The sequence below is a fragment of the Perissodus microlepis genome, chromosome 9, assembly GCF_051167445.1.
Source record: "Perissodus microlepis isolate ML-2025 ecotype Zambia chromosome 9, ASM5116744v1, whole genome shotgun sequence".
NCBI classification, from domain to species: domain Eukaryota; kingdom Metazoa; phylum Chordata; class Actinopteri; order Cichliformes; family Cichlidae; genus Perissodus; species Perissodus microlepis.
In genome coordinates this window covers 15,727,498-15,752,158 of record NC_140469.1, presented here as the reverse complement: position 1 = coordinate 15,752,158, position 24,661 = coordinate 15,727,498, and the positions used below count along the sequence as shown (strand labels likewise).

General features: G+C 40.6%; 2 protein-coding genes across 6 annotated transcripts in view; both read right to left on the bottom strand.

Moving 5' to 3' along the window:
• Positions 1 to 12,869: 12,869 nt before the first annotated feature.
• Positions 12,870 to 16,507, bottom strand: msc (musculin (activated B-cell factor-1)). The gene is made up of 2 exons (XM_084939214.1): positions 13,734 to 16,507; positions 12,870 to 13,502 (listed from the first exon to the last, which is right to left on the bottom strand). The coding sequence occupies exons 1-2, from the start codon at positions 14,154 to 14,156 to the stop codon at positions 13,425 to 13,427; spliced, it is 501 nt and encodes a 166-aa protein (XP_084795340.1). The 5' UTR covers positions 14,157 to 16,507; the 3' UTR covers positions 12,870 to 13,424.
• A 95-nt stretch (positions 16,508 to 16,602) lies between these two features.
• trpa1b (transient receptor potential cation channel, subfamily A, member 1b) overlaps positions 16,603 to 24,661 on the bottom strand; it is a 43,730-nt gene continuing 35,671 nt past the window's right edge. For all 5 annotated transcript variants that reach the window (XM_084939205.1, XM_084939207.1, XM_084939209.1 and 2 more), the window contains 16 exons: positions 23,264 to 23,428; positions 23,002 to 23,116; positions 22,631 to 22,797; positions 22,123 to 22,213; positions 21,896 to 21,955; positions 21,721 to 21,813; positions 20,412 to 20,482; positions 20,129 to 20,285; positions 19,888 to 19,977; positions 19,485 to 19,654; positions 19,275 to 19,404; positions 18,627 to 18,809; positions 18,376 to 18,444; positions 18,046 to 18,147; positions 17,817 to 17,935; positions 16,603 to 17,483 (listed from right to left, as the gene is read on the bottom strand). In XM_084939205.1, coding sequence (XP_084795331.1) covers positions 17,270 to 17,483; positions 17,817 to 17,935; positions 18,046 to 18,147; positions 18,376 to 18,444; positions 18,627 to 18,809; positions 19,275 to 19,404; positions 19,485 to 19,654; positions 19,888 to 19,977; positions 20,129 to 20,285; positions 20,412 to 20,482; positions 21,721 to 21,813; positions 21,896 to 21,955; positions 22,123 to 22,213; positions 22,631 to 22,797; positions 23,002 to 23,116; positions 23,264 to 23,428 — 1,996 coding nt within the window. In that variant the 3' untranslated portion in view covers positions 16,603 to 17,269. The remainder of the gene's footprint in view (positions 17,484 to 17,816; positions 17,936 to 18,045; positions 18,148 to 18,375; positions 18,445 to 18,626; positions 18,810 to 19,274; positions 19,405 to 19,484; positions 19,655 to 19,887; positions 19,978 to 20,128; positions 20,286 to 20,411; positions 20,483 to 21,720; positions 21,814 to 21,895; positions 21,956 to 22,122; positions 22,214 to 22,630; positions 22,798 to 23,001; positions 23,117 to 23,263; positions 23,429 to 24,661) is intronic.

Genomic DNA, 24,661 nt, shown 5'->3' with positions numbered 1-24,661 from the left:
TTTTGTATTTTTTGTAGTTGAAATGTGACTAGTTCACCTGTCAGGTAGCTATTAAATGATTAATAAATAAATGAATTTGTTAACTGAGATAATAATTGCCAGACAAACCAGAATTGCTTCATATAAAACTTTACAAAGCTCTTTCCTCTTCACCTGGGTTTTTATTCTGTGGTGTCATGTAGAGAGAGAGAGAGAGAAATAGGCGCCATGGCTGAATCATGTTTCTCTCAGTTGGAAATTAAGAAAATTGCATTATCCTGGTAAAGCACATTACAGCTTGTGTTTCTGATGCTGTGTTATTTTAGTACCTGTATACATGTGTTATGGAAAGGCAATGGCTTAGAAAGCTTGTGAGTCAGAGCTTGATTTTGTTTTTTTACTTTCTTAAAAGAGAAAAACTCACAGAAACCAGATTAGGCCATCTAATGATACTTACTGTATAAAGCCTGAGGTGACCCAAAATCAACTTTAATCCATTATTTAAAATCTAAATGTGCAAACTTGTGAATCCATCCTTTGGATGAACGTCAGCATTTAGACTTATCCCTTACAACATTAGAAGATTGAAGACAATTCAGACACTTTCCCAGGATTTCTCTTTGGTCCTGGCTGGGAGTGTACACATAGCTCCTTGTGTCCAGCAACACTGGAGTCCTGGGAGAATCTGGGAGAAGCAGCAGCAGAAAGAACTATCTCCATCATCGGCGCTCACCAGGCCTGTCCTCACACTGGCAAGCCCACAAAGCCTGCCCGGAGACAGATGACAGGGCCACAAAGACAACACAGGTGGCTGGCTGCAGACCACCTGGAGCAGGAAGGCCCAGCCACGCTAAGAACTCTGGGAGACACCACAGAGGGGGGAGTGTGGAAACAGGGGAAAGAGAAAATACAGAGGGAGACTTTGCAGAGTGAGAGATGAAGAAGTCCATTACTCTGAATGAGATAAAAGGAGTAGACACAACTGGCAGGTGACACTAAATGATTTCACCTTTTTCCTATTGTGGGCTTTTAAAATACTCAGCACATTTTTGTACCATTTACTTGCTTGAGCTTCCTCTCAAGACTTGATAAGAGAAATAAAACCAGGTAGCCGCCAGTTGGCTAAGCTTAGTAGAAAGAGATAAACCTCTAACGTTATTTGAAGGCAGCAAATTCTCCCAGCAGCAGGTATCACAGCCTCTTTGAATCTCAGTAGCTGTATACATCGTTTTATATGGAATAAAACAGTGTGAGTGCTGTAACAAACAACTTTGGCCAGAGCTAAGTAACACCCTTTGTCGCCTTTTCAGTCTTTGTGCTGAGCTATAAGCCAGTTGGTGGACTGTGAGAAAATGTGAGAGTGATGTTAATTCTCTCATTTAACTCTCAGCAACTCCTTTCAGGTAAATTGCACACAATCATAGATAAAGACAAAAAGAAAAAAGTTGTGTGCCAAAATGTTTAATTGTTATGGCGTATTGAGGGAAATCCCGCTATAATAAAATAGCAATATTGACCTAAAAAATGTTTTTAGACCTTTCATCTCACTCTTTTAGAAAGCAATATCACATAAATTATATAAAATACCTCCTTCCCCCAAATGACATCAACTTTCATGTTGTTTTTTATAATGATTGATAGGCTCATCAAAGCTAAACCTAAATCTATCACCAGCATCTGTGACGGGCTCGTATCAAATGTCACAATAAAGTGACTTACATCAAAATTGACCCCTTTCTCCTATTTCCTTTAACAATACCGTTTAATAATGATATGGTCCGTCACGCCCCATAGTGCAATTACATGCCCTGCTTTCAAGAGGTTTTCTCCTAACCAAGATGAATCTCTCTCCTGGACTCTCGTTCATGCGCACCTTTGAACTGAGGGAGATACTTTAATGCCATGACCTCAATCCATCCCCCCCTTGGAGAGCACGGGGAACTTTTATCCAGACAGCACAATCCCCTCGATTAAAACCTTCACCATGCTGGAGAGTTTGTTGGGCCATCATTCCTTCAAAGCAACGCTGGGTTTCCAGAGCGTTAGAGTGGACTTTGTAGCCTTTTTTAAGCATATTAAGGGTGGACGTGCCAGAGATAGAAAAGGAAAATAAGGGACAGCATAAAAAAATCAATCCCAGAGCAAGCAGGGCTGATTAGAAACAAGCACTGAATTCATTTTAAAATTGTGACCTGCTGATGTTGTTAGTTTTAAATGGTGGGAATAGCACACTACTTAGACTTTACTGGCTGCTGAAAGAGCAGTTTTGGAAGTTCATCTCAACAGATTGATAAGCCTCAATTATGTTGGTGCATTGAAAGCCAAAAGGAAGTTAGAAAGGAGGTTTTCTTGAAATAAATACCAAGCCAAAGGTCTGCTATTCTTCTAAAATCTATATTGGCTTTGGAAAATAATAGTAACCATGTATACTAATATCTTTGAAATCCCACTTATATTATCTTAATATCTTCTTAATATCTTCCTATCTGTCTTTGCTATGTTTTCTCCCACTTGTGAGCTTTAATCTTCCGCCTCTCAGACTTCATTTTCAGCCTCTTTATCTCAATACTCTCCTGCTTTTTATGCTCCACTCTCACTTCATCAGTAGCGCTTCGCTGTGTGCAGCCTCCTGTGTATCTGCATGTCTGACATCTGGGTCCAAGCCTCCATGCCGGGAGCCCTTCACCTCCAGCGTAAGGGCCTGCCTGTCTGCAAGTCTCCTCAACAGCTGTCATGAAAACCAAACAGACACTCTTAATTGGTGTTCCAGACTCAAGGAAACTGGACTAAAATATTTGCATAATTTTGCTGAGAATGGAGGAAATTGTTAAAACATGTGAGTCAAGGCCCTGGTTGTTGCAATCCTACCCCTCGGGCCGAGCAGCTCTTCGGTGCCACCCAGCGCCAGTGGTGCCAAGAGGGAATGGAGCGAAGGGGGGGGGGGATGAGGAGAGGAGAGGAGTGAAAAGGTCATTCGAGCTGATCCTATCAGAGTGTCTCAACTTCTCGCACTGCTCAGAGCCAGAGAATCCTGACCCAGTCCGCCCGCAGTATCACATGAACGCAACTCTGGCTAGTTTTTGTACGGGCAAATTACATTATTTTATCCAATGTTGAATTATGGGAATAACCTCTTGGAATAACCCAAGATTAAATTTAAACTCGGTCAAATCAGAGTTTATATCTCGTTGCTTCACACAAGGCAAAGCTTTTTATTACTGCACATCACTGAAGATGAGTATTAACAAATAAACAGTTAAAAAAAAGTAAAAAAATGTTTTCATGTTGGGGTGAAAAGATCTAAAAAAGAATAAGTACCCTGTGCGCATCTATGCCAACAGTAAAACTTACATATTTAGGTCATAGTGACCCCCCCCACCCCGTAATTATAGTGGGTTGTAGAGTGTCAGATTTTGTTATGGGGCTGGGAGAATTCATGAATGGCATAGCTGTCTCTTTTCTTTTTTTGTGGAAGAATCAAGAATAAGAGTGGGAACTTCTTTTGAAGTATAGTTAAAACATAGAGTGATTAAATGTAACTCAGTAAGAATTGTTTAAATCATGGCGATAATAATACTAGAATAATAATTATATTAGAAGATAAAAATCTAAGTACTTGTCCATCAAGGCGCCAATGGAAGAGATATAAAGGGGGGGAAACCCTGTAAAGTGTCTTAGTAAAGTGTTGAGCCACCTTCACATTGATTCTTGGAGTCTCTGGAAGTCTGCTGGGGAGAAGTCTGCTCACTTCTCTTGCTGTGAAGGCCGTACTAAATTATCTACGTCATTTTTAAGCTCATCAAATTATCCAGTAACCCCTTGTGATCTCCATATTGCAACACTGGCATGCCACAAGAGAGCACTCCCTTGAGGATAGAAATCATCCCATGTGTTGTTTTTTTTGTATTGGTTGTGCAGTTATTGTTTCGTCAAACAGAACAAGTGGAAAAAATGCTGGAAAAAATGCCCCCCAAAGACCATAGCCACAGCCACCGGATTCCTTCATTGCAGTGATCAACTTGTGGATTTCCTTTTATTAGTCACCTGTTTTAGTGTGCACACTATATGCCTGTATGTTAACGTACTATATCACTGTATTATATACAGACCCTGTCCACCTCCGTTCTAGTTCCCACACAGTCAGACAGAGGGGTGGGTGTGCAACAGTTACAGCTGAGGCAAAGCTGAGTAATTAAACTAGTCTGGGCCATGTGGAAAAGACATAGAGCTTTAAATGCCCTCGCTGGAGATAACATGAGCACTGTGCAGATAGATCGCATGGGAGCTCCCCGTTAACTGGAGATGCCAGCTGCACAGAGACACTGCAGCGAGCTTTGTCACCTTGTAAATGAAAAAGGAGAGACAGAGAAGCGCGAGGGAGTCGGCGAGCGGCGTTGCGGTGTGTCTTTTTGTTGCACACCAGAGGGTGAGGAAACCGGGAGGGGAACACGGGGATCTGAAATTGCAGGGTGCTTAATAAAAACGTGGAGGAGGCTGGTTTGAGACGCATGGAGTAGCTCAAACAAGCATCAGGTGTCTCTGGGATTTCAAAGGAAATTTCATGCTACAAAACTGTATTTTATGGTCCTCAGCTATGAGAGATTGTGAAATTCAAGCCTATGATTGTTGACATTAGATATTATTAAGTTTTCTCATTTGCAATATAGATGCAAATGAGCCATCACTGTTTGTACATTTCAATGCGTAAAAAAAGGCCAATTACAAATCCACCAGAGCCACAAGTAATTATTATTAAAAAAAAAAACAAAAGAACTACTCTCTGTTTCTGAGGTGTTATTAGATCTAATCAAGTGAGGATGAAGTGAGTAAACACATCATTAAACATTCAGTCCTTATGAATACAACATAATTATTAAATGATTATGGTGATTACACACCCACCAGGGTTTGTGACGTGTCGTCATTATCGCACAGATTAATCAAAGCCACGGGCTGAGGCAGCAGGCCTTTTGCATGACTTTCTTTCCAAAATATCAGCATTCAGTCATAAATAATAATGTATTAGTTTAGATACAGCATAATCACTTTCAGGGAACTGTGTTTTAATATTGCTGAGCTGCATCTATACTCTGAGCTTTGATATAGATGAGAGAATTAAAATATGACACATCAGAAAATGATAAAAACAGGTTCCCTAATATTAGCTGTGTGTCCGTTATTAGGCACCAATTAATCAGAGTGACAGGCCCAGAATATAAAGAAAGACGCCTACATGTGCAAAGAGAAAGCCGAGATACAGAGTGTGCGTGAGCGTCTGAGTGGGCACCTTTCCGTTGTTGCGAGGGAGGAAGAGATAGTGAGAGAAACACTGATTGTGTGTCTTTTCAAGTCTGCGACTATGTCTCTATATGACGACAGAACAAACGGGCTCCTCTGTCATGCATGGCCTTGAAAAACCTCTATGGATTTAGGGCTCCATCAGTCTGTCCTTGAAGCTGCCTGTTTGCCTCTTTCCACACCACCGACTAGCCAAACAGCAGGATCCTCCACCTCTCCCACGGGTCAGGTCCCTCTCAACTCCCGGGGTCTTTGATCTGACCGACAGAAGAAGGGGGTCTGAGAGGGCTTTGGGAACTATAAGCTCTGTCTATGAGTGTGATGGGGTAGTAGACTGAAAGCCAGGGGGATGGTTAGGGTCAGGTGGGGTCAAAGGCCAGTGCCCATCTCCACTGTCCTCCTGTTTGTTGGCTGTGGACTGCTCTCGCACACACTCAAGCGCACAGACAGACACACGCTTACAATTTATGCTGAAAACCATAGAAAGAACGATCACCTGTTTCCAGGTGCTCTCCACAGCATCTTTCAGATTGCTACTTTGGTTTTCCAGCCTTTAATTGTGTTAATTTATACCGTTATCATCATATTTACCCACAGAAGCCCATCTCTAAAGCACTCTCAAACAAACTCAGTGTCTAGCTGGTGAATATAGCAGAGTGTTTAACATTTACACATTGCATGTATTCTTTATTGGTAGGTGTGGCAACCAAAACACATTTAAAAGCAGAATAATTCAATTTTGGTCCAAAATTAGTTGGGTAGTAGAGGAAGTACTACAAATAACAATTGCTGATGTTCAGATGTGTAAAGAGCTGCCACTTTACACGTCATATGTGCCAGCACAAGCTGTATTGCATACATTTCTGAAACTGCCACCACTCAATTCAATTTCCAAAAGACACAACATAGCGGGGAGAGAAAGAGTGGCAGTTTTTCACATCTGTCTTCTCATTATGATAACCTCACCGCTCACCTGTGCAAGCACTCACCCATCTGTGTGATGCGGGGGGATACACATGTAGATCTCCACATGTGCCCCTCATCTCTACACCCTTTCCCTACAGGCAGCCTCTCCTGACCACCGCACAGCCATCAGTCCTCTACTCACTTCTACCCAGGACAGCCCCCTTTTGAAGGCTGAGTAATTAACGTGCCATCTGATACACCATCCGGCCATAGAGGCTCTCTTGGGGAGGGAGGGGGTTTGCAGACACGCACGCATTCACATAGACACACGTACATCTCATACACGCACAGACAACCCTGCATGCGCACTTGCAAGCCTACAGGTAATCAATCACACAGTGTTAACTGGCCAAGTGTCACTGTCAGCTGTGTCTTATGTATGACGGTGACCCCAGGGTTCGCCCAAAGAGATCATTTTGTGCAGTAATGATAATCCCCACTCCAGCAATTTGGCTCTGGATGTATCATAAAAAATGATCCCAAATGTATGGTGACGATGAAGATCTCTGGCACTTATACAATGTGAATAATTTGGTTACAGGGAACTATTTGACGTTCCAGTTCAGAGTCAAACTGAGTTTCCTTTGAAAAACTTTCCAATTTGAATCAATTTTCAAGTTAAAAAATGAAAAGACGCTATTATTTTGAAGAAAAAAAAAAAAGCTTCAGCAAAATTTAAATGAGTGTAAAAACTTTTTAAAAAATCCCTCAAAACTGAGTAACAATTGGCTGATGATGGGAAACAATTTGACCAACATTTAAAGTACAAAGTGAGACAACTTTATTACTGCTCTGTGTTAATGTACTTCTACTGTAACACAAAATTCAGATATTAATCTCTCTCTAAAAAAAACTAAAACTTTTGTGTTGCACCTGTGCAGACTAAGCCCTCCTCAGAGGCATTAAAGAAGAAAATATTACATTAAATGTCTCTCTTCCACTTTTTTTTTTTTTAAGACATCACGTTCCACATGATAACCGTGCAAACGCTTTGATTTCTGATGTGGTCATGGAAAGTTCAAGGCTCTTAGGAAAAAAGGTTGGATTTGGGATTTAGTTGCTGGGATGTGGCAGTCAGAGACCCTTGACAGAATATTTTCTCCTTAAGGTTAAAGGTGATGCAGGGATGTCAAAATAAGACTGATGCCTGAAAAAGATAGCCTTCCTGACATTTATTTGATCTTGTGAAAACACTCCGGGCACGTAAATGGTTTCATTAGAGCAATTTTGTGAAACAATATAAATGATTTCAAAAATTGTATAGATACATATCATCCAAAATATTTATTTTCTCTTTTTGAAATTGCACTTTAAAACCTCTGCCTGTATTCCCCACTATTCCTTTGTGAATTAAGGATTTTGGGGGTTGTTTTTTTGGCATCTTAAAGATGCCTTTTGATGTGGACAGCACAGCCACGGGCAAAGTGCCCGGAAAGAAGAAAAAAGAAAGAAAAGACAAGAGAAAACAAGAGGAGAAGAATGTGGAAAAAAGTTCTAATCCACAGTTGCAGGTGTGTTACATTTTTGTTGCCCCAGCAAAGGTTCACAACAGAGTTGATGACAAAGGGTCGGGCCCCATGCAGCCTATTGTGGCCTCGAGAACAATATGGAGGCTGTGAATGGCTAATCCCTCTGGACCGCTGACAGGTTAGCCCTTTAAGCAACCTGGGGACTCATTTCTCCACTGGGCTGGGCTGCTGTCTGACAGGGATGGGAAAACCCGGGCCACTTACTGAGCCCTCGCCCTGAGCAGATAGTGGGAACCATTGTAAAGGAACATATTATCTCCATTGTCAGGTTGTGGCCATCTTTGTAACATCAGAAGATGAACTCAGGGAGAATATGCCACCGGAGGGCGAACTGGAATGACGATGGTACCAGCTTAGAAAGTGTGAAAGCTATTCGGTCTAGTGGCGAGGATTTTAGTGCAAATCCTTGTTTTAAATAAAAAAAATTTCTGACCTCATTAGGGTTATGTGTTAATGCCAAAGGAGTCATCTTTTTAAAAGATGTTTTTGTGTCATTTATATTCCATTTAATAATGAATTTATGGATTTTTTTTTTCAACCTAAAAAGAGTGTTTAGGTAAAACTTTGCATGTGGGATTTCTTTCATTCTTTTTTTTAATGTGCACCTACTACTGGGCACAAATGGCGTGATTCATAGCTTGTTTATTGCAACACAGTAATTTACATATCTGCAGAACCAAAACCAGCAGGAACTCAGAGACAGTGGGTGAAAATGTGCAGTCAGTGTGAACATAAAGCAAGCATAGTGGGGGGAAAAAACCTGTTGGTGTGAATCTCTTTGTGAGAGAGAAAGAAAGGTGAGGACAAGATAATAAGCCCGAGGGGCACCGCCCAATCCTTGTAAACATGGCTTGGACTGTTTCACATGCCCTGAGAGCAAACGCAAATATCTGTTTCTTCTGGCTCCTGTTTGCAGGAACACTGGAACCAGGACGCCACCCAAGAAGCTCAGCAGCTTACCCAGTCAACAGACAGCCGTGCAAGGCTGATACTCCTGTCCTGTCACCCAGTTAGGGAGACAATGGTGAATGAGGCCAAGCAAGGGCCTGGAGGCTTGCGTGGATGTTGTTTTTATTTTTTGTCAATCCGCCTCACCTTCAGCTCTCTTCGCCCCTCCTTGTTTGTGCATCTTCTCTGCCATGTTCTTCTGCTCTTTTATTATTCACTTGCGTCTGCCTTCCCTTTCAGCGCGTCCACCTCGTCTTGCCACAAAGAGCCTGAATCCTCTCCTGAGAGGAGTCTACCAGCCCTGCGCTGTAACCCAATCATCTGACAGAAGAGTGTGTCATCTCCACAGAGTAACAGGAAGTCTTGTGCACCAGACAGATCGCCTCGCTGCGTCTGCCCCTATCTCTCACACTCACGCACCAGAGAAAACAGATACACTTTTTTTCTCCCTCACTTTAGTGACTACCTTAAAAAAGGAAGTTGCTGAGATCACATCCGTATTCATAGAGATGTAGGCACATATAGGCATACCATCAAAGCTAATGAGAATACAGCAAGTTATCTTAAGAACTAATTACCGATAATACAAAATACTACATTTTATATTTTTTTTTATTACAGAAATCACCTCAACTAATCAATTGTAGGTTTGTTTTTTAAATTAAGCTTGGACACAGGAGAGGAACTAATCTCCCCATGGAGAAGCAGGTACATTAGCATGATTTAAACATTTGGGGATTAGCATATGCCTTTTCTCATTAGCAGTATTGGCGTACTTGATTCTGAACAACAAACATGCTGACTGTGGTTATGAAAAGGTCAAAGCATGTAGGCTGGATTCCTGCAGTCTGCAGGCCTAAAGTCAGTGTTTTTGGGGTAGTTACAACGGCAGCCTTCCTGAACCCCCCGATGTTGGCTTTGGAGCTACACTTCCTTCCTGTTCATGGAAATTCTTCTACAAATAATAAAAAAAAAAAAAATTCAGATGTACAAAAAAAAGGGGAAAAAAGAAGAAAAAACTCGATGGTGCTGAGCCTTGATGGCTGATTAGGTAATTTTATATCAAAACAGTGTGTTCATTCTAACAATATTTTTTTTTTTAAAGAATTATAAATGAAATAAAAAATATATATAAGACAAAGAAGAAATACATATTTCAGTGTAGAATGGAAACGAGAACCAAGAGAGGAAATAAGCTGCTGGTGTATTCTCATTTAAATTATTGTTAAAAATAAATAAATAAATAACCAATAAAGGAAAAATCACTGAAAATCAATGTAATATCAATTTAACATCATTCTAAATACGCTGTACAATTTTAGGAGGGTAGTCAGACTTTCAGTTTGGCCTTACCCTGATGACTTACGTGAAGATGTGCTGACCTCTGCTGGTGATAAATATTCAAACATTTTGTTTAAAATAAATGCATTTAAAAGTCTCTGATTGACAGTAGACTCATTTCATTTCTGATTCAGCTGACCTTACAGCTCTACATCTGGATATTTAAAACTTTATCAGATGGGGAACCGTTTAGGGTTTCCTGCTTTGCAATAAGAAAAGAAAACAAAAGACTGAAAAAAAACCCTATAAATGCAAAGGACTTCCGAGAACACTCTAGGATTGAAAGTATTGTCACTTTAACTGTTTCTAGGATGTTTTATTAAATTAGGGGTGATTGAAATTGAGGTCTTTTTTTGTTGTTTTTTGTTTTTTTAATTGACTTCTACACACTTGGATTTAGTACAAACAAGTACAAACTACCTCTTCTAACTTCTTCTTCTGACTCCATTAGAATAGATAGAACAGAAATGGTTCAGTATTAACTGTGGCTTTTTAAAGCCCAAGTGCCAGCATGAACACAACGCAGAGGCAGCTAAAGCCAGTCACTATTGTTATAACTGACAGCTCTAGTTTTACACCATACAAAAATGTTCCCTGATGTCTCTGCTTTTATTACCTGGACCCAGTGCAGGTGGTGGGAGACAGAAGGACTCTGACCAAAATAACGTCTCTGATAGACAGTCTCCCACCCCATGCATGTAAATGCTGCTGAACTGCAGAGCTCCTTCAGTGACAGACTGCTGCATCCTCGAAGGAGCGTTTCCGCAGGTCCTTCCTTCCTGCAGCTGTCAGACTGTACAATCAAAACTGCTCCCAACAAACACAGATGTTTACATCAGCACTGTAACTTGCACTATTTTATCAACCGATTCACACTACAACCTGGTTTGCCTCTTATCTGTATTTAATTTTTTATTAATTTTAATAACTGTACAGAACTCTGTTTTTGGTAACTATTTTCCTTGATGTAAATATGTAAAAATATTGTGTATGTTTCTGTTCTGTGTCCTGTGTCCTGTTTGTTTGTATATCTGTTTTTCTTGCTGCTGTTACAACCAAATTTCCCCCTGTGGGACAATTAAAGGATTATTCTATTCTATTCTATTCTATTCTATTCTATTCTATTCTATTCTATTCTATTATCCAATACTAGATGACATGGCTTTAATAAAGAGTTGTTTTTCTTAAAATACGTACAAATCCTGTATGCTGAGATGAAATCATTTCACTTCTTTTAACAATATTAAACCAGAAGAAGCAAACTGACATTGTCCATTTACTTAGAAATGACTGTCACTGTGTGCGTGTATGGTTGTAAATTTAAATCAACAATAGAAGAAGCATTTTTACCTGGAAACTGTGGACTTTCTTTTTCTAAAAGAGTCTTTCATACCCAATCTACAAAGTTATGGAAATTTAAATATACATTTAAATATTTTTTCCTCTCATAAATGCGATTAAATTAAACTTCTGCGTGTTTTGTTCACAGTCCTCACCACTAGATGCCACTCATGCAACATTTACAAAATGCATGAGCTCTAAAACACAGCTTAAGTCTCATTAGGCGTCTTCATTTGCTCTGGCCAGTGTTGACATAAACCGAGACAAATTGTTTGGTTTGTGAAAAAACCCAAAAAACCCAAAAAACCTTCAGTCCTTCAGGAACTTCAGGAAAGGAATCAGCTCACTGCCCAAATATCATCATTCTGTTGATGTGCCACGCTTTGATTAATGGCAACTCATTTGCAGTGCAGTCAAGTTGCACATCAGACATTTACAAGATGCTGTCCCTCAGTGTCACATTTTTAAGTAGATGGTACGACAACAGGCGGAGTGAGTGTGAGAAGGCAGCTCATTAGCTGTCCGGGTCCAAGAGAGTGGCCAGTTTCTCCCAGGAGAGCAGTTCAGAGTTCTGGGAAACTCACCAACGCAGCAACAGCTGCAGCTCTACATGAACCTGATGAAAACTCATCCTCTCCCCTCTCGCTTTCTCTTTCATTTAAACCGTTTTGTCAGTCTGTCCCACCAGACTGCCCGGGCTTGGATCTCAGCCCATCTGTACTCACATCATTTTGGGGGGTTTAACTGGATAAAATGACCCCCAGATCAAGAGCTCACCGTTATCCATTCTCTCTGCCAACTAAGCATGGAGTTGGATGAGTGTGTGTGCTCCCGCAAGAGGGATATGCAATGTATGGAGGGGTGCAGAAGGTTACTGAGGAATTCTACCAGTGACCTTTGATTTTTTCGCTGAACTTTTCACCACTCTTATATGAATGTGAATATTATCACTGTGTGGTGTGGTGTTCAAGACTTCCAACCTCCTGTTGCCAAAAATGAGAAGTCATGTGTGGCGGCTCCAAGCAGCTGATATGAGGACTTAGAAGAATTTCTTTAACCTTGTGACCACCACAAATTTAGCATTTTGATTTGGTTGAGCCACTTATTTGGACCTTTTGTGACAACGCTGGAGATTTTGTCACATTTAGAGTTCATTACGGAGCCTGTATGTGTGTGACGGGTCCAATATTTGCCCTGGCTTTATCGTTTCAGTGCATCTATCAAGAATGTGTACACACTGATAATTAAAAGGTTTTCATGTCTTTCTAAAACATGTTTTGTTTACACAAGTGGCACAGATATTCACATTTCTAATTTGTTTTTATCGTGTGAGCGCTTTCTGATGTTCATCTCCTGCAGATGTGCCGAATTATCCAGCAGTTCTCAATGCATGGATACATGCATATGGCTAAATGGTGAACTTCTATGGAAACAATAAATGCAGACAGATTCTCACATTGTCTCAAATGCAAAGACTTTAAAACACAAATACAATAAATAGATCTACAATACAGGTGAATTATTGTGGTTACTGTCATAGTGTCAAGCCAAACTAGCAAAAAGCAGAAAGTATTTTAAGTTGTGAGGTCTTTTGTTTTTTAAAAAATTCCCTCATAGAGCAGAATGAAAGAATCAAACTGCAACTGGACATCATGCACAGGCCGAGCTGCCGAAACTGTTTAACGTATCAAAAGTGTGTTCAGCCATATAACAGTTTAATGATGCTGTGCACAGACTGATGGGGTGAAAGATATTAAAGACGTTTGCTAAATCCAAATTTTACACACAAAAAAATCAAGCATAAATGAAGATTAGATGTTACACTCAGTGTAAATGTGACATAATACTGATTTCAGCAAACATGCACACAGTAAAACATAATAGTTTTAAATTCACAGTCATTGTTTAGGGCATGTGGTTAAAATGGGGTCAAACTGATGCCCCTCCTTTTTGTTTTTGTTGTTGTTGTTGTTTTCAGGTTTTAGCCGAAGAGCTTGAGCTTGGTGGGTGAAGACGTGTCGCCTAAGCTGTTGCTCCACAAAGTCTCATAGATGATGAGATGTCTTCCTCTGACCTTCCTGTCATCATAAATGGCCAGGTCTGTTGGAGAAGAATACAAATTCATTTGCTCAGAATGACAATGGTTAATTCAGAATTGCTTTCATTTTCGGAAAAATCATGCATTCCGTTATGTCAGCAAAGATGACAATAGGGTTCATACTGAAAGTCAGAAGCAGAGGACAGTTAGTTTTATAGTTGCTGAAGCAATGTGTAAAAGTATAAAAGAAAAAGTTGATTTCTGTCATGGCTGTAAAAGTTTGGCATTCATACCAGACTGACAGGGTGTGCAAATCTGCTCTCGAATCGGTCATCCTGCAGAAGCTGCCTAAGGTGGGAAATGTAGCTAGAAGCGAGACGAAGGGTGTCCAGTTTGGAAAGTTTGGTGTCCGCTGGCACCCAGGGCAGGCTGGTTTTCAGTCTGGAGAAGGCTTTGCTCAGCACTCTCATCCTCGCCCTCTCCCTGGCGTTAGCCGCGTTCCTCTGCGACTGTCGCGTTTCCCTCTGGTGCGCTTTGGAAAGTCTGTGCTCCTGCTTGATCCTCCCCTCAACACCTTCGTCTTGCAACTCCTCCTCCGAGTACCGGCTGGGATTATAGCAGGTGACTTTCCGCGCGGTGGCCTCCAAGGCAGCGGTAGTCCTTTTGTGGCGTGTCTCGTCGTCCTCGGCATCACTTGCAGCAGAGCCAGTGGACATGGCTGCTCCACCTGCGCCTGGGGAAACAGACCGGAGTGGCACTGTGGACGACAGACAACAGTGAAGTAAATGACGAGAGGCTGCAAGTCAGCACCTCCTTTTTAAATTTCCATTTGGTAACCCTGGAACTTATTTCCCACAGAAGCGCTAAAACGTCAACCCTTGATTCACTACAGTACCATCTGCACGAACTAAAGACAGCTCTGTCTAAAGAGACATGGCCTAGCTATCCCTCTAATTTAAGTGTCATGGACTTGGCATCTGCACAGTTTTTTTGCTGAGCATTTCTCCTCCCCCTTTTTTGTCCGAGCGACCATGACCTCAGTGAGACCACAACTCCATCTCGTTGTGTAAACTGTTAAAGACACATGTTTCTCATTTGCATCTTAATTTAAAAAAAAAAAAAAGTTAAGTCCTGTCAACTATTTGCCCTCAGAGATAGTTAAAGCAAAAGATGCAGTGAAGTTCCTCCAAAGCTGTTTGTGCAATAATTTTACCCTTTTTTCTTTTTTTTTGCAAATTCCTTCAACATTCTAAATTTATTGGAGAGCATGAATTCCCTGATTTAGGTTCAGTCCATTGCAACAATTACAACTACATTATATTCAGTAAAAAGTCCTCCGGTTTGTGGTCCCACAGATGTGTTTTGGTCTCGAGGACCTTATCAAAAGTGTTTAATCCTTCGCTGCGTTCACAGAGGGATTGGGTTTCTGCAGATGGAGCAGCGCTTCACACGCAGCCTGTGTGTACCAGCCCCAGCTGTTATTGGTTCCCATGACATCTGGAGCGTTGGCATGACATGGGTGTGGCAGAGGCAAGGAGGCACCATCTTCATTCTTGTAGTATCACAAATATTTTTACTGGGTGTCTTGGCCATATTTGCATTTCTTTTGTGCATTGGTTTGGTGGTTTAATCAGTGATATGAGGACTGAGCTGTAGAGCAGAGGGGAAGAGGGACAGAAGTGTCTCTGCTGAGATCCCATGGGAAGCTGACTTTTGTGCAACACTAAGAAGACCACTCGTGTTCCAGTGTGATGCAAACACTTTTCAAAAATGCAAACAAATATTTGGAAGAAACTTGAATGGCCACACTTTCTCTTCAAGTTTTGAGTCATACTTTCTCTGCTCGCGCCGTCTCTTTGTCTGTCAAGAAAGATATTCCCAGAAAATCCCAGGTCCCTGTTTGCTATTACACCACGTAATATGTGTGAAATTTTATATTTTTTATGACAATAGCGAGGCATTGCCAAGGATTACTTAACAGCAGCTGAGATGTATGCTTGATTTTGGCCAAGCATACATCTCATGGCCCCTGCGTGGCTGCAGGGGCCATGAGAGAAAATAAGGAAATTACTGTATGGCACTGGGCCCGATGCCGCCTTGTACCCCGACAGTTAAGCTTTATTCCAGCATGTTGGCTTCAAGTCACACCTTTCTGAACAACTAAAAACCTCAGTTGTAATATGATTGATTGTTACCAGTTCCAACAATTTTCCTCTGTCATAGAAGAATAATAATGCAAGAATGTTTCCTTAATCCAAGGACACATTCCTCTGCTTCCTGTAATCCTGCTTTTCCAAGCAATTTTCACAAAAGCAGAGATCAGCTGCTGCTTTGAGGGATCCCTCTGCTCAGCACACCCTTGGATATGTCACGACTCTGAAATATTAGGTTCTACTTGTGCTGGTATGACAGTCAGAGCTTCAGGCGTGCTGCCAACTCGTCCTCCATCACTGCATCCGTCAGCAAGGTGAGTGACACTCTTGAAGGTGCGAGTTATAGGATCCTGCTGACTGATTTGATTTTCTTTTTACAGTGTTTCTCTTTTAAAAAAACAAAAAAAAAACAGTGAAAGGTATTGGCTGTATGACACATATTTCACATTGCTGCTTCATTCACTGTCACCGAGAAACAGGTTGAGATAAAACTTTGCTCGTTTGTCATTTTGTGCATATTGTGCTTCAATAAAAAGAAAGAAAGTGAGAAGAATAATAAGAAGAACATATTGTCCAAAAAATAAGTGTAATTGATGGCTACATGGTTATTGTATTTGCCTTGGGAATAATTAGATTCAGGGCCAGCGATAATAAATAACACTGAAAACTTGACTTGAAGGGAGAGCAAGCATCTGTCCGTCAGCAAAGACTTTCAGGGGTCTTGACCTCTATCACAGCCCAAAGCTGGGAAAACCAGAGAGACAGGTGCGGGCTCATGATGTCATAGGCCTGACTCAGTTTCCCTCCCAGCCACTTATGATTCCCATGATTGCCTTTGAAGAAGCTTGCAGCACATTAAGCTGCTGAGTGAAAAAGCGCACAAATCAAAGACTATAACCATCAACTTCTGTAACCTTTTTAATTTATGTATTTATTATTGTTTTATCCTATTTAGTAAGTTGTGCCCAACAGTGTGCTGGAATTTTATGACAAAATATACGATGTAGGCTTCTGTTGATGTCATGATGTTTATTTGTGTACCATTTTACAAGAGCAGATGCGACAAAGCGCATCATAATAATGACAGAAACAAGCCAAAGAAGATGGCGCAACAGCACACATTTCAGATGGACGATACATAGATGCAAGCACACTGTTATTGTAGCTACAAATTCTATGTTTATTATGTCAATCTAATGAAAAACTAGATTTAAATTAGGTTTGATGAACCTTCTTATCTATAGAGTAAAAGAACAGGAGTTGGACTTCAAGCCACTTTACAAAAAGTGTGTAACAGAAATATGCCAGTACTCCTTGCACACTATGAAATCATTTATCAGTAGCTCACTGGTATAACTTAAAAGTAGCCTACAGGACAAGAAATGTTATTTTTTTATCCAACAATGAAGGATTTTGCAATAAAACCATTAATATTATCGTTTTAAGTATTTAATGTCTCAAGAACCACATATAAGTTAGGACAAGTCTATTAATAACAATATAATTAACTGTTACTACTGTTACAACATGGAAATAGTGAACGCTGCTGTTAAATTGGAATATAAGTGATTACATTTATACCTATTTAATATCTTTTTATGCCATATAGATCTAGTCTTTTCAGACAATTCACTTTGCAGTGAGTTTAGTTGTCACTTTGTGTTGTTTCATCGTCTTCATTTTCGCCTGGCCTCGATGGCCTTCATCAGTGGTACCCACCGAGATGTAGTCTCTCTGTTTGGTTTAGCCTGACCTAAAGCGGGCCACGTGCTCCCTCTGACGTTCACGGGGCCGTCATATTCGTCAGCCTCAGAGGCGATCTCCATTTTCTGGATGATGAGCTTTACGAGGCAGTGCTGCTTCTCTAGCAGGCATGACATCTCTTTCATTCTGCAGGGAAAATGAAAAACAAAGACAAAACAATCAATTCATGTCACTTAGTGACAGACTTCATTCACTCTTGCCTAGATTTATAATGAGACTGCTGGAAGGTCAAACTCCTGGGTGACTTGATGCGCTTACTATAGAAACAGAGATACAGAGTGGGATCTGTAGGGGTCGCTCATGCATCAAAAACTACTTTTCCTTAATTCCCACTTTAGCTTTCAGCATGCACAGTCTAGATCATTGTACCTGTAATACTCATCCATTACCTCAATAATAAGCTTGCACACTTTTATGATTTTAGAAACATGAAAACTGACTTTCATGTGCATGCCTTACCTGGTCTTCTGCTTTTTGAGCTCATTCTCGATCAAAGTGCATGCCTTTGATTTGGCTTGCAGATGATTCCAGACTTCATTGGTTTCCTCTTCACCATAGAAAAATTTCTTCAGAAAGTGCTGCAATCAAAAATGTGAAGGTTTAATAAAGGAGAAAACTTTCGCTGCTATGAGTTATAGACATAAATCATCATGTTGCACATCATCTGTTTCTTCTTTTTTTAGCTTACCCTGGAACACCTGTGATTGGGATAGATGGTAATGTAGTTTTTGTCAACTCGTTTCATAAACCAATAAGGGAGCTTATCTTCCAGAGCGGTGTGCAGATCAATCTGGGGTCAGAAGGGCTGGTATTTAGTCAGGGGTTCGATTTTGGGCGAGGAATATATCATTGATATCATATATATCATCTTGTTATGTGTCAGTGTTCCATGCATTTTGTTAAAATGGCTCAAGAGCAAAACACCACAACATCAAAAAAAGAACAAGGCAAATTTAAAAAAAAAAAAAATCCAAAGTATTTTTTATGCTAAAAAAAAAAAACCTGGTTTAATACAAACCTGCATGGCTATCCGTTTCAGCGCAGCATTTCTTTGAACTTCAGCAATGTCTCCAACTGCTAAACCAATCTACAACACAATCAAAGAATCTTTGGTTAGGACCTTTGAAAATACAAAGCTTATGACAAGAGCATGATTAGATAAAATTGCTGTCAAAGCACTAGAACAGAAATTATTATAGTAACATACAAGCCAAATGTATAGCCACATAAACTACTTTAAGATGCAGCTGGGGATCAGGGTGTGCTTACCATCAGGTTCACGAGCAGGATTGGCATGAACAGAACAAAGACCACAAAAATGAAGTATGTTAGGATACCAAAAGGTAGTCGATGATTCAGATACTCATCCAGGAAGTTGTTCTGGTAGTTCAGTTCCCCGACCATCATCACAAAGGTTTGTACCACAGAGAGCGGCACGCTGTTAAACTCCCTCTAATGATACAAAAAGAACAGCAACGTGTGATTGCATGTTAGCAACAATCAGTCTAACACTTTATTATAACAGACATCCAGATGGCCTAGGTTTTAATCATTTCTGTACCCAGCCTGGACACTAAAGAATTGTTCTATCCCCACAAGTGTTTTGTGCAGGCCTAAATTTTGAACAACAGTGAAGTTTTAAAGTTAGGTGACTTAAGCAGCCATGTCAATAAAATATGCAGTGGTGCATGAACACAGCGTTCTGGTGGCTTTCTAAAGTGTGTGTGATGGTACAAGAAAGGGTGAGGGGAATGTTCTTACAAAAATTGTGACCTGATGTTATTAAAAAGGTCTGCGTGTTACTGAAGGAATCCTCTGGAGATCATTGATATACATGCAAAATTTTGAAAATCTGATGATACCCTTTCATCCTGCAGGAATTGTATGGTTATATGCATCACTGCGTTCTTTTAATACCTGATTGAGCATCAGGGCATGGAAGGCCAAACTGAAAGCCAACATCAGGTAGAAGAACAGCAATACAATACGGACCAGTGTCTTCATAATCTCCCCGAACATCACAACATAGATGCCAACTCCCTCAAACCTGAGGAAACAGGAGAATAAATAGGTTGGTGACCTCAACTTTATGAGAAAGTGGAGGATTTAAGTCAGAGTGAATAGTACCTCTGGAGATAAAGGAGAAATCCAACCCAGGAATCTAAAACTGCTATGGCCCCCGCTTGCCAGTGTAAAGAACCCTCTGCATTGATCATGAGGGGGACGACGAACAGTATAGAGAAGATGGCTGAAATCCAGTCGCTCTGGTTGGAGTAATCCCTGAAGTATTTCCAGCGCTTTGAAGCAACGAGATGAATAAAATCAGGGGTTTTTTCAAATTTAACAGCTAAGCTTAAGCATGGAGGTGACATTCTGACTTTTTGCTATTCAGTAGGGGCTGTAAATCTAAATCTGGGGGCACGCATTCATCACACTTGATTGCCTGTGTGTCCACACAGACCCGGTGCTGCACAGATTTATGGGCACATGTTTTATGTGAGGTAATGACACTTCCATAAGAGGACAGTACCTGCTGTGATATCTGCACCACTTCCTTTCCTATCGAGTAGATGTTCATAACCAAGACCATCACCATGCAGAAGGACAAGGACACACGTTGCTGTGAAACAAATGTTGAGACGTACTTTGAATGGCACATTTGTAAAGATGCATTTTTCTAGTAATTTGAACGACAGATCATTTGTTTTCAATCACAATTTCCTCATAATGCTGTCAGAGTCATTATTACTCATCACAACAGCCATTAGTACCTCTGTGAAAGATACAGGAACCATGATGATATTGTGCTCGCCCGTGTCACTAGTGTTCACGGAGGGTCTCAGAGTCACTATAAGGTGAGTTAAGGGCAGCAAGCCCAACAGATAGAGAAACATGTTGAGCACGTGAGCTATGCTCCCATAAGCAACCCTGTGGACAAAACAGAGGACACCATGGACCAATGGTCAAGGTAAAATGTTAACTGGAGCTGGACTAGGGTGAATAAATCTGTAAAAATAAATATGGGTCATGGGTCAAGTCCTCCTGAATACTCACCACTTCATTGCCAGATACTTTTTGCAGACGGGATGGTTGAGGAGCTCGATGCGGTTGTACTGCACCATCGCCTGCAGGAGGTGTAACAGAATAATGACCCACAGTCAGTACACACAGCACATTTTGCACAAGCAGTGGTACTCACTGCAGAACCAAAGGGGTTGCGCTGGAAATAGTCCAGCTCCACCGCTCTGTTGTTTGGGTTTAGGGCGGAGACAGTGAGAAACTTGACTCTTGACCCTGACTGTTCTTTATTGACAGCAAGTTATTGACGGCCTAACAAACGGTGACATCAGCAGGAGTAAATTGGTGCTGTATTTTTTTAAAACATTTACGGAAAGATGTTGTAATTATCCAAATAGTGCAAAGCTATCAAGAAAAGAAGGGGTGGCTGCTGTGCGGAGGACTGGAGGAAAGATTGCACAATGTATCTTGGCCTCAGTGATTTGGCACAGGCTGTTATTAGGTCTCGGTGGACTTGGCCACTCACCAAATTTGTGAACATTTGCATGCAGATTAAACCCCGCTTGAACTACCCTCTGCTGGCAATTTAGGTAGCACAACGAGCTGAAATTGATGCAGATGTAACACTGTAATAATATGTCCAACCTTCATGGAGGTGGCAATTTTCTGTTTCCTGATGAAAATGTTTTGCAGAGGTGAACTGTTTTTTGGCCATTTTAGAGGCTACAGCTAGTGTTTCTCTTTACCTGTTCTCTTGTAACATACTCAAAAGCTTTTAGTTCACAATATTTATATCGATAAGGGTGGGCTGAATGTCTGTAACGGTGAAACCATGTAAACAACACATGGAGGTTGTAGCAAGAACAGAGGAGAGGCCTATTATTTGTTTGCCAACAACCAATCAGACAAGTTTGCTTCCTGATGAGTGCTAAGGGCAGAGTGCTGTTGGTGGCATCACAGCAGGGATGCTTGAATGTTCTTTTGTGATTTTTCAAGGCAGGAAGAGAGTGGGGAAAAAAAAGGCACAATGAACGTCGTTATAAAAGTGTCATCGTGACTAAACTATGTAGAGAAATTAAAAACATTTCTGAATAGGCCACACACTGCGACTATGTAGTTGTCACTGTCACTTTCCAATAATTAATAGAGGAAGTGTCATCACTGCCCCTGAGGAGGGACAGGCAAATCCTGATCCCATAAGTTATCAAGGCAAGCGGTGAAGTCTGCAGAGCCTCATTAGATGCTGATGCATGACAGAAATAGAGCTTGAGTGCTTGTGAGTCATGTGGAAGTACAACATTTGGATTCTGAAGCTGTTAAAAGAGTAAAAAAAAGGTTTGCTTACGTTGAGAGCGGCCAGTGGCTGAACCTTATTCCCATTGTAAATCTGCCCTTTCACTTCAATCGGAGCTTGGAGCCATTTGAAGTCATATTCAATCTAGGCCACAAAAAGAATTGTTTAATCTTTTTCCCGATCAGTGTTTCAAACAATATGTTTAATGCGTGTTTTGTGTGATTACGTGGTAATCAGGGCTATTGTGGTCATCATCAGATTCCCTCACGCTGCGGTCCAAAAGATGCTGTTGACAGAAGCGGCACAGTGACGAGGAATTAAATCTTTAGTAAGTAACAACAGATCACACAACACAAAAATGTTGAAAGATGTGAGTTATGATGACCGTATACAGTGGTTTATGACATGGATTTTATTTTATTTTATTATTTCTTTATTTTGCCAGCAGCAAACCTTGTAAGTTTCAGGCAGAAACTCAATCATGTCTAGTATGGGGCATCGCTGACTACTTTCGGGATTGAACAGACTTACAGCTTCAGCACACCTGCAAGAAAAAATAATAACATTACAGACACGACTATAACCACTGGATTGTAGAGTCACTTTAATATTTCTCAGTGGCACATTGCAGGCAGCTGCAAATAGCAATTCACACTACTACCCACATTTTATTGTGTGGCATGGCATGACTCCTAATAGTGATTGATGATTGTGAGTTTGTCACTTGAGGATTAAATGCTCCCTTATAGCTTGAGAAATCTATCCTACCTCTTTCACTAATTAGATTGGGCTATCTGAAAAAAATCATTGTCACAAACCCACTAATCAGTAGCTGACATTTGGGAGATTCATAGTTTTTACAGATCCAAGAAAGAGCTAAATATTGCACGGATAAATGAAAAAATTATTTAAGCTTTTTGTTCTTTAATATGCTCTATTTGTTTTTGTATTGACAAAATACCTTTCACAGTCAATTACAGCATTGACCACGTCTTTTCTCCCATTTTGCAAAGCCTCGTGGAGGAATGAAGTGTGGTTCTTGTTTAAGATGATCTCTGCCCCCCTGGCCAGCAACAGCCGGACCGCAGCCACGTGTCCACCTCTCGCTGCGATGTGGAGTGCCGAGTTCTGTCAGTACAACAGAACACACCTTCTCAGATTCATTACAGTGTGGGGCGGATGACTTATTCGGAGCGAATGGCAATTATTTGTGTTTTAACCTTTAAACTGGAAAAATAACCCCAGTATAAAAATCGTCAGGACAAATTAATTAGTTCAAGAATAAATATTACAGATCACAGTGAAATTTTTTGGAGTAACAGGAAGCAATACCCCATCCTCATCTGTTTTATCCAGCAGCTTGAAATTGGCTGCCAGTAGGATATCCATCGTTTGTGTGTATCCTTCAGAAGCAGCGTGGTGCAGACAAGTCCAGCCCTTGTAATCACTGTCAACAGGACATTTCTCTACAGGTTAGTATACTGTAAAAAACGATCACTCAAACCATCATGTTCCTTTAATATTTTTGAGCAGTGTACTTTTTATGCTTGCACATGTACATGTTTCTGTGCATACAACGTGTGTTTGGCTTTACCTGTGGAAGAGAGCTCCTTTGCGCAGCAACAGTTGCACCACTTTTGTGTGTCCCTCTTTTGAGGCCAGATGGAGTGGAGTCAGGCCACGCTCATCGCCTTCATTTAGCAGACGAGAGTCAGTAATGGACTCTAATAATCGGTGACATGTATTGATGCGGCCATACCTTAAAAAAAAAGTAAAATCACTGTATTGTCAAGAAATGGTAGAGCTCCATACCTCTAGACAATTTTATTGTAAGACACCCATGGCAACTGTTGCAGATTTGAATCTGTAGGCTGTAGGCTGGGTAGCAATAAAGGCTTAAAATGCTAGGAGCGGTAAGAAGAACAAAGTAGAAGTGACATATTTAGTTGGGAGATTATGTTTTGTTGTCTCTGAACCTTTTAAGCAGGTCAGCAGTATTGTCTGTACAGTAGAGAATGAGGCTTCTGTAAGAGTTAAGGTATGATATCATAGCATGGCCTTCATCTGCCCTCTAGTTCTAATGAAATGGGTGTTCATGATAGAAAAATCTATAATAATAATGTTGAAAATCCACCCATTAAACACTGTGAGTAACATTTTGTTCACATGTGCCTCACTAATTAAATGCTGTTCCTGTGACAGCTCCTTTGGGTCACTACATAATGTTTAAGGTATGTTACTTGAATTAATCTTCTAAAAGCTTTTAGGGGCATGAATGTATTGAGGTTTTATACAGCTGAACAGTAAGGAATGATGTTTTATTATTCGTCTGTCCATTTGATTGACTACAAATCAAATGGACATACAGTACAGTGCCAAAAAGAATTTCCATCCTTCCAAATTTCTTAGTTTTTTGCTTATTTTTAGTTCCAGATCATAAGACAAATGTAAATATTAGAGAATGATAACCTGAATAAATACAAAATGCACTTTTTAAATGATAATTTCAATTATTGGGGGGGGGGGGGGGGGGGTTAAAGTTATCCAAACCAAACTGGCCCTGTGTGGAAAGAGTAATTGTCCTAACTACACACAGGACTGATTATTGCCAGAACTACTGAATCAAAACATCACTTAAGGAGAGCCTGTCTGACAAAGTGATCTCAAAAAGCAACACATCGTGCTACGATCCAAGGAAACTCAAGAACAGACAAGAAACAAAGTCACTGACTTCTTCAGTTTGGAAAGGAATACAAAGCCAATCAAATGGAGAAAACCTGGAACACTGGGTAATCTTCCCAGGAGTGCCTAGCCTAATATAATTACTCCAAGGGTGCACTGATTACTCATCCAGGAGGTCAGATAAGAATCCAAAACAACAACTAAAGAACTGAAGATCTCACTTGCCTAAGTTAGGGTCAGAGTTCATGATTCAACAATAAGATTGGGCAAAAGGTTTCAAAGGTGAAAACCACTGCTAACCAAAAATAAC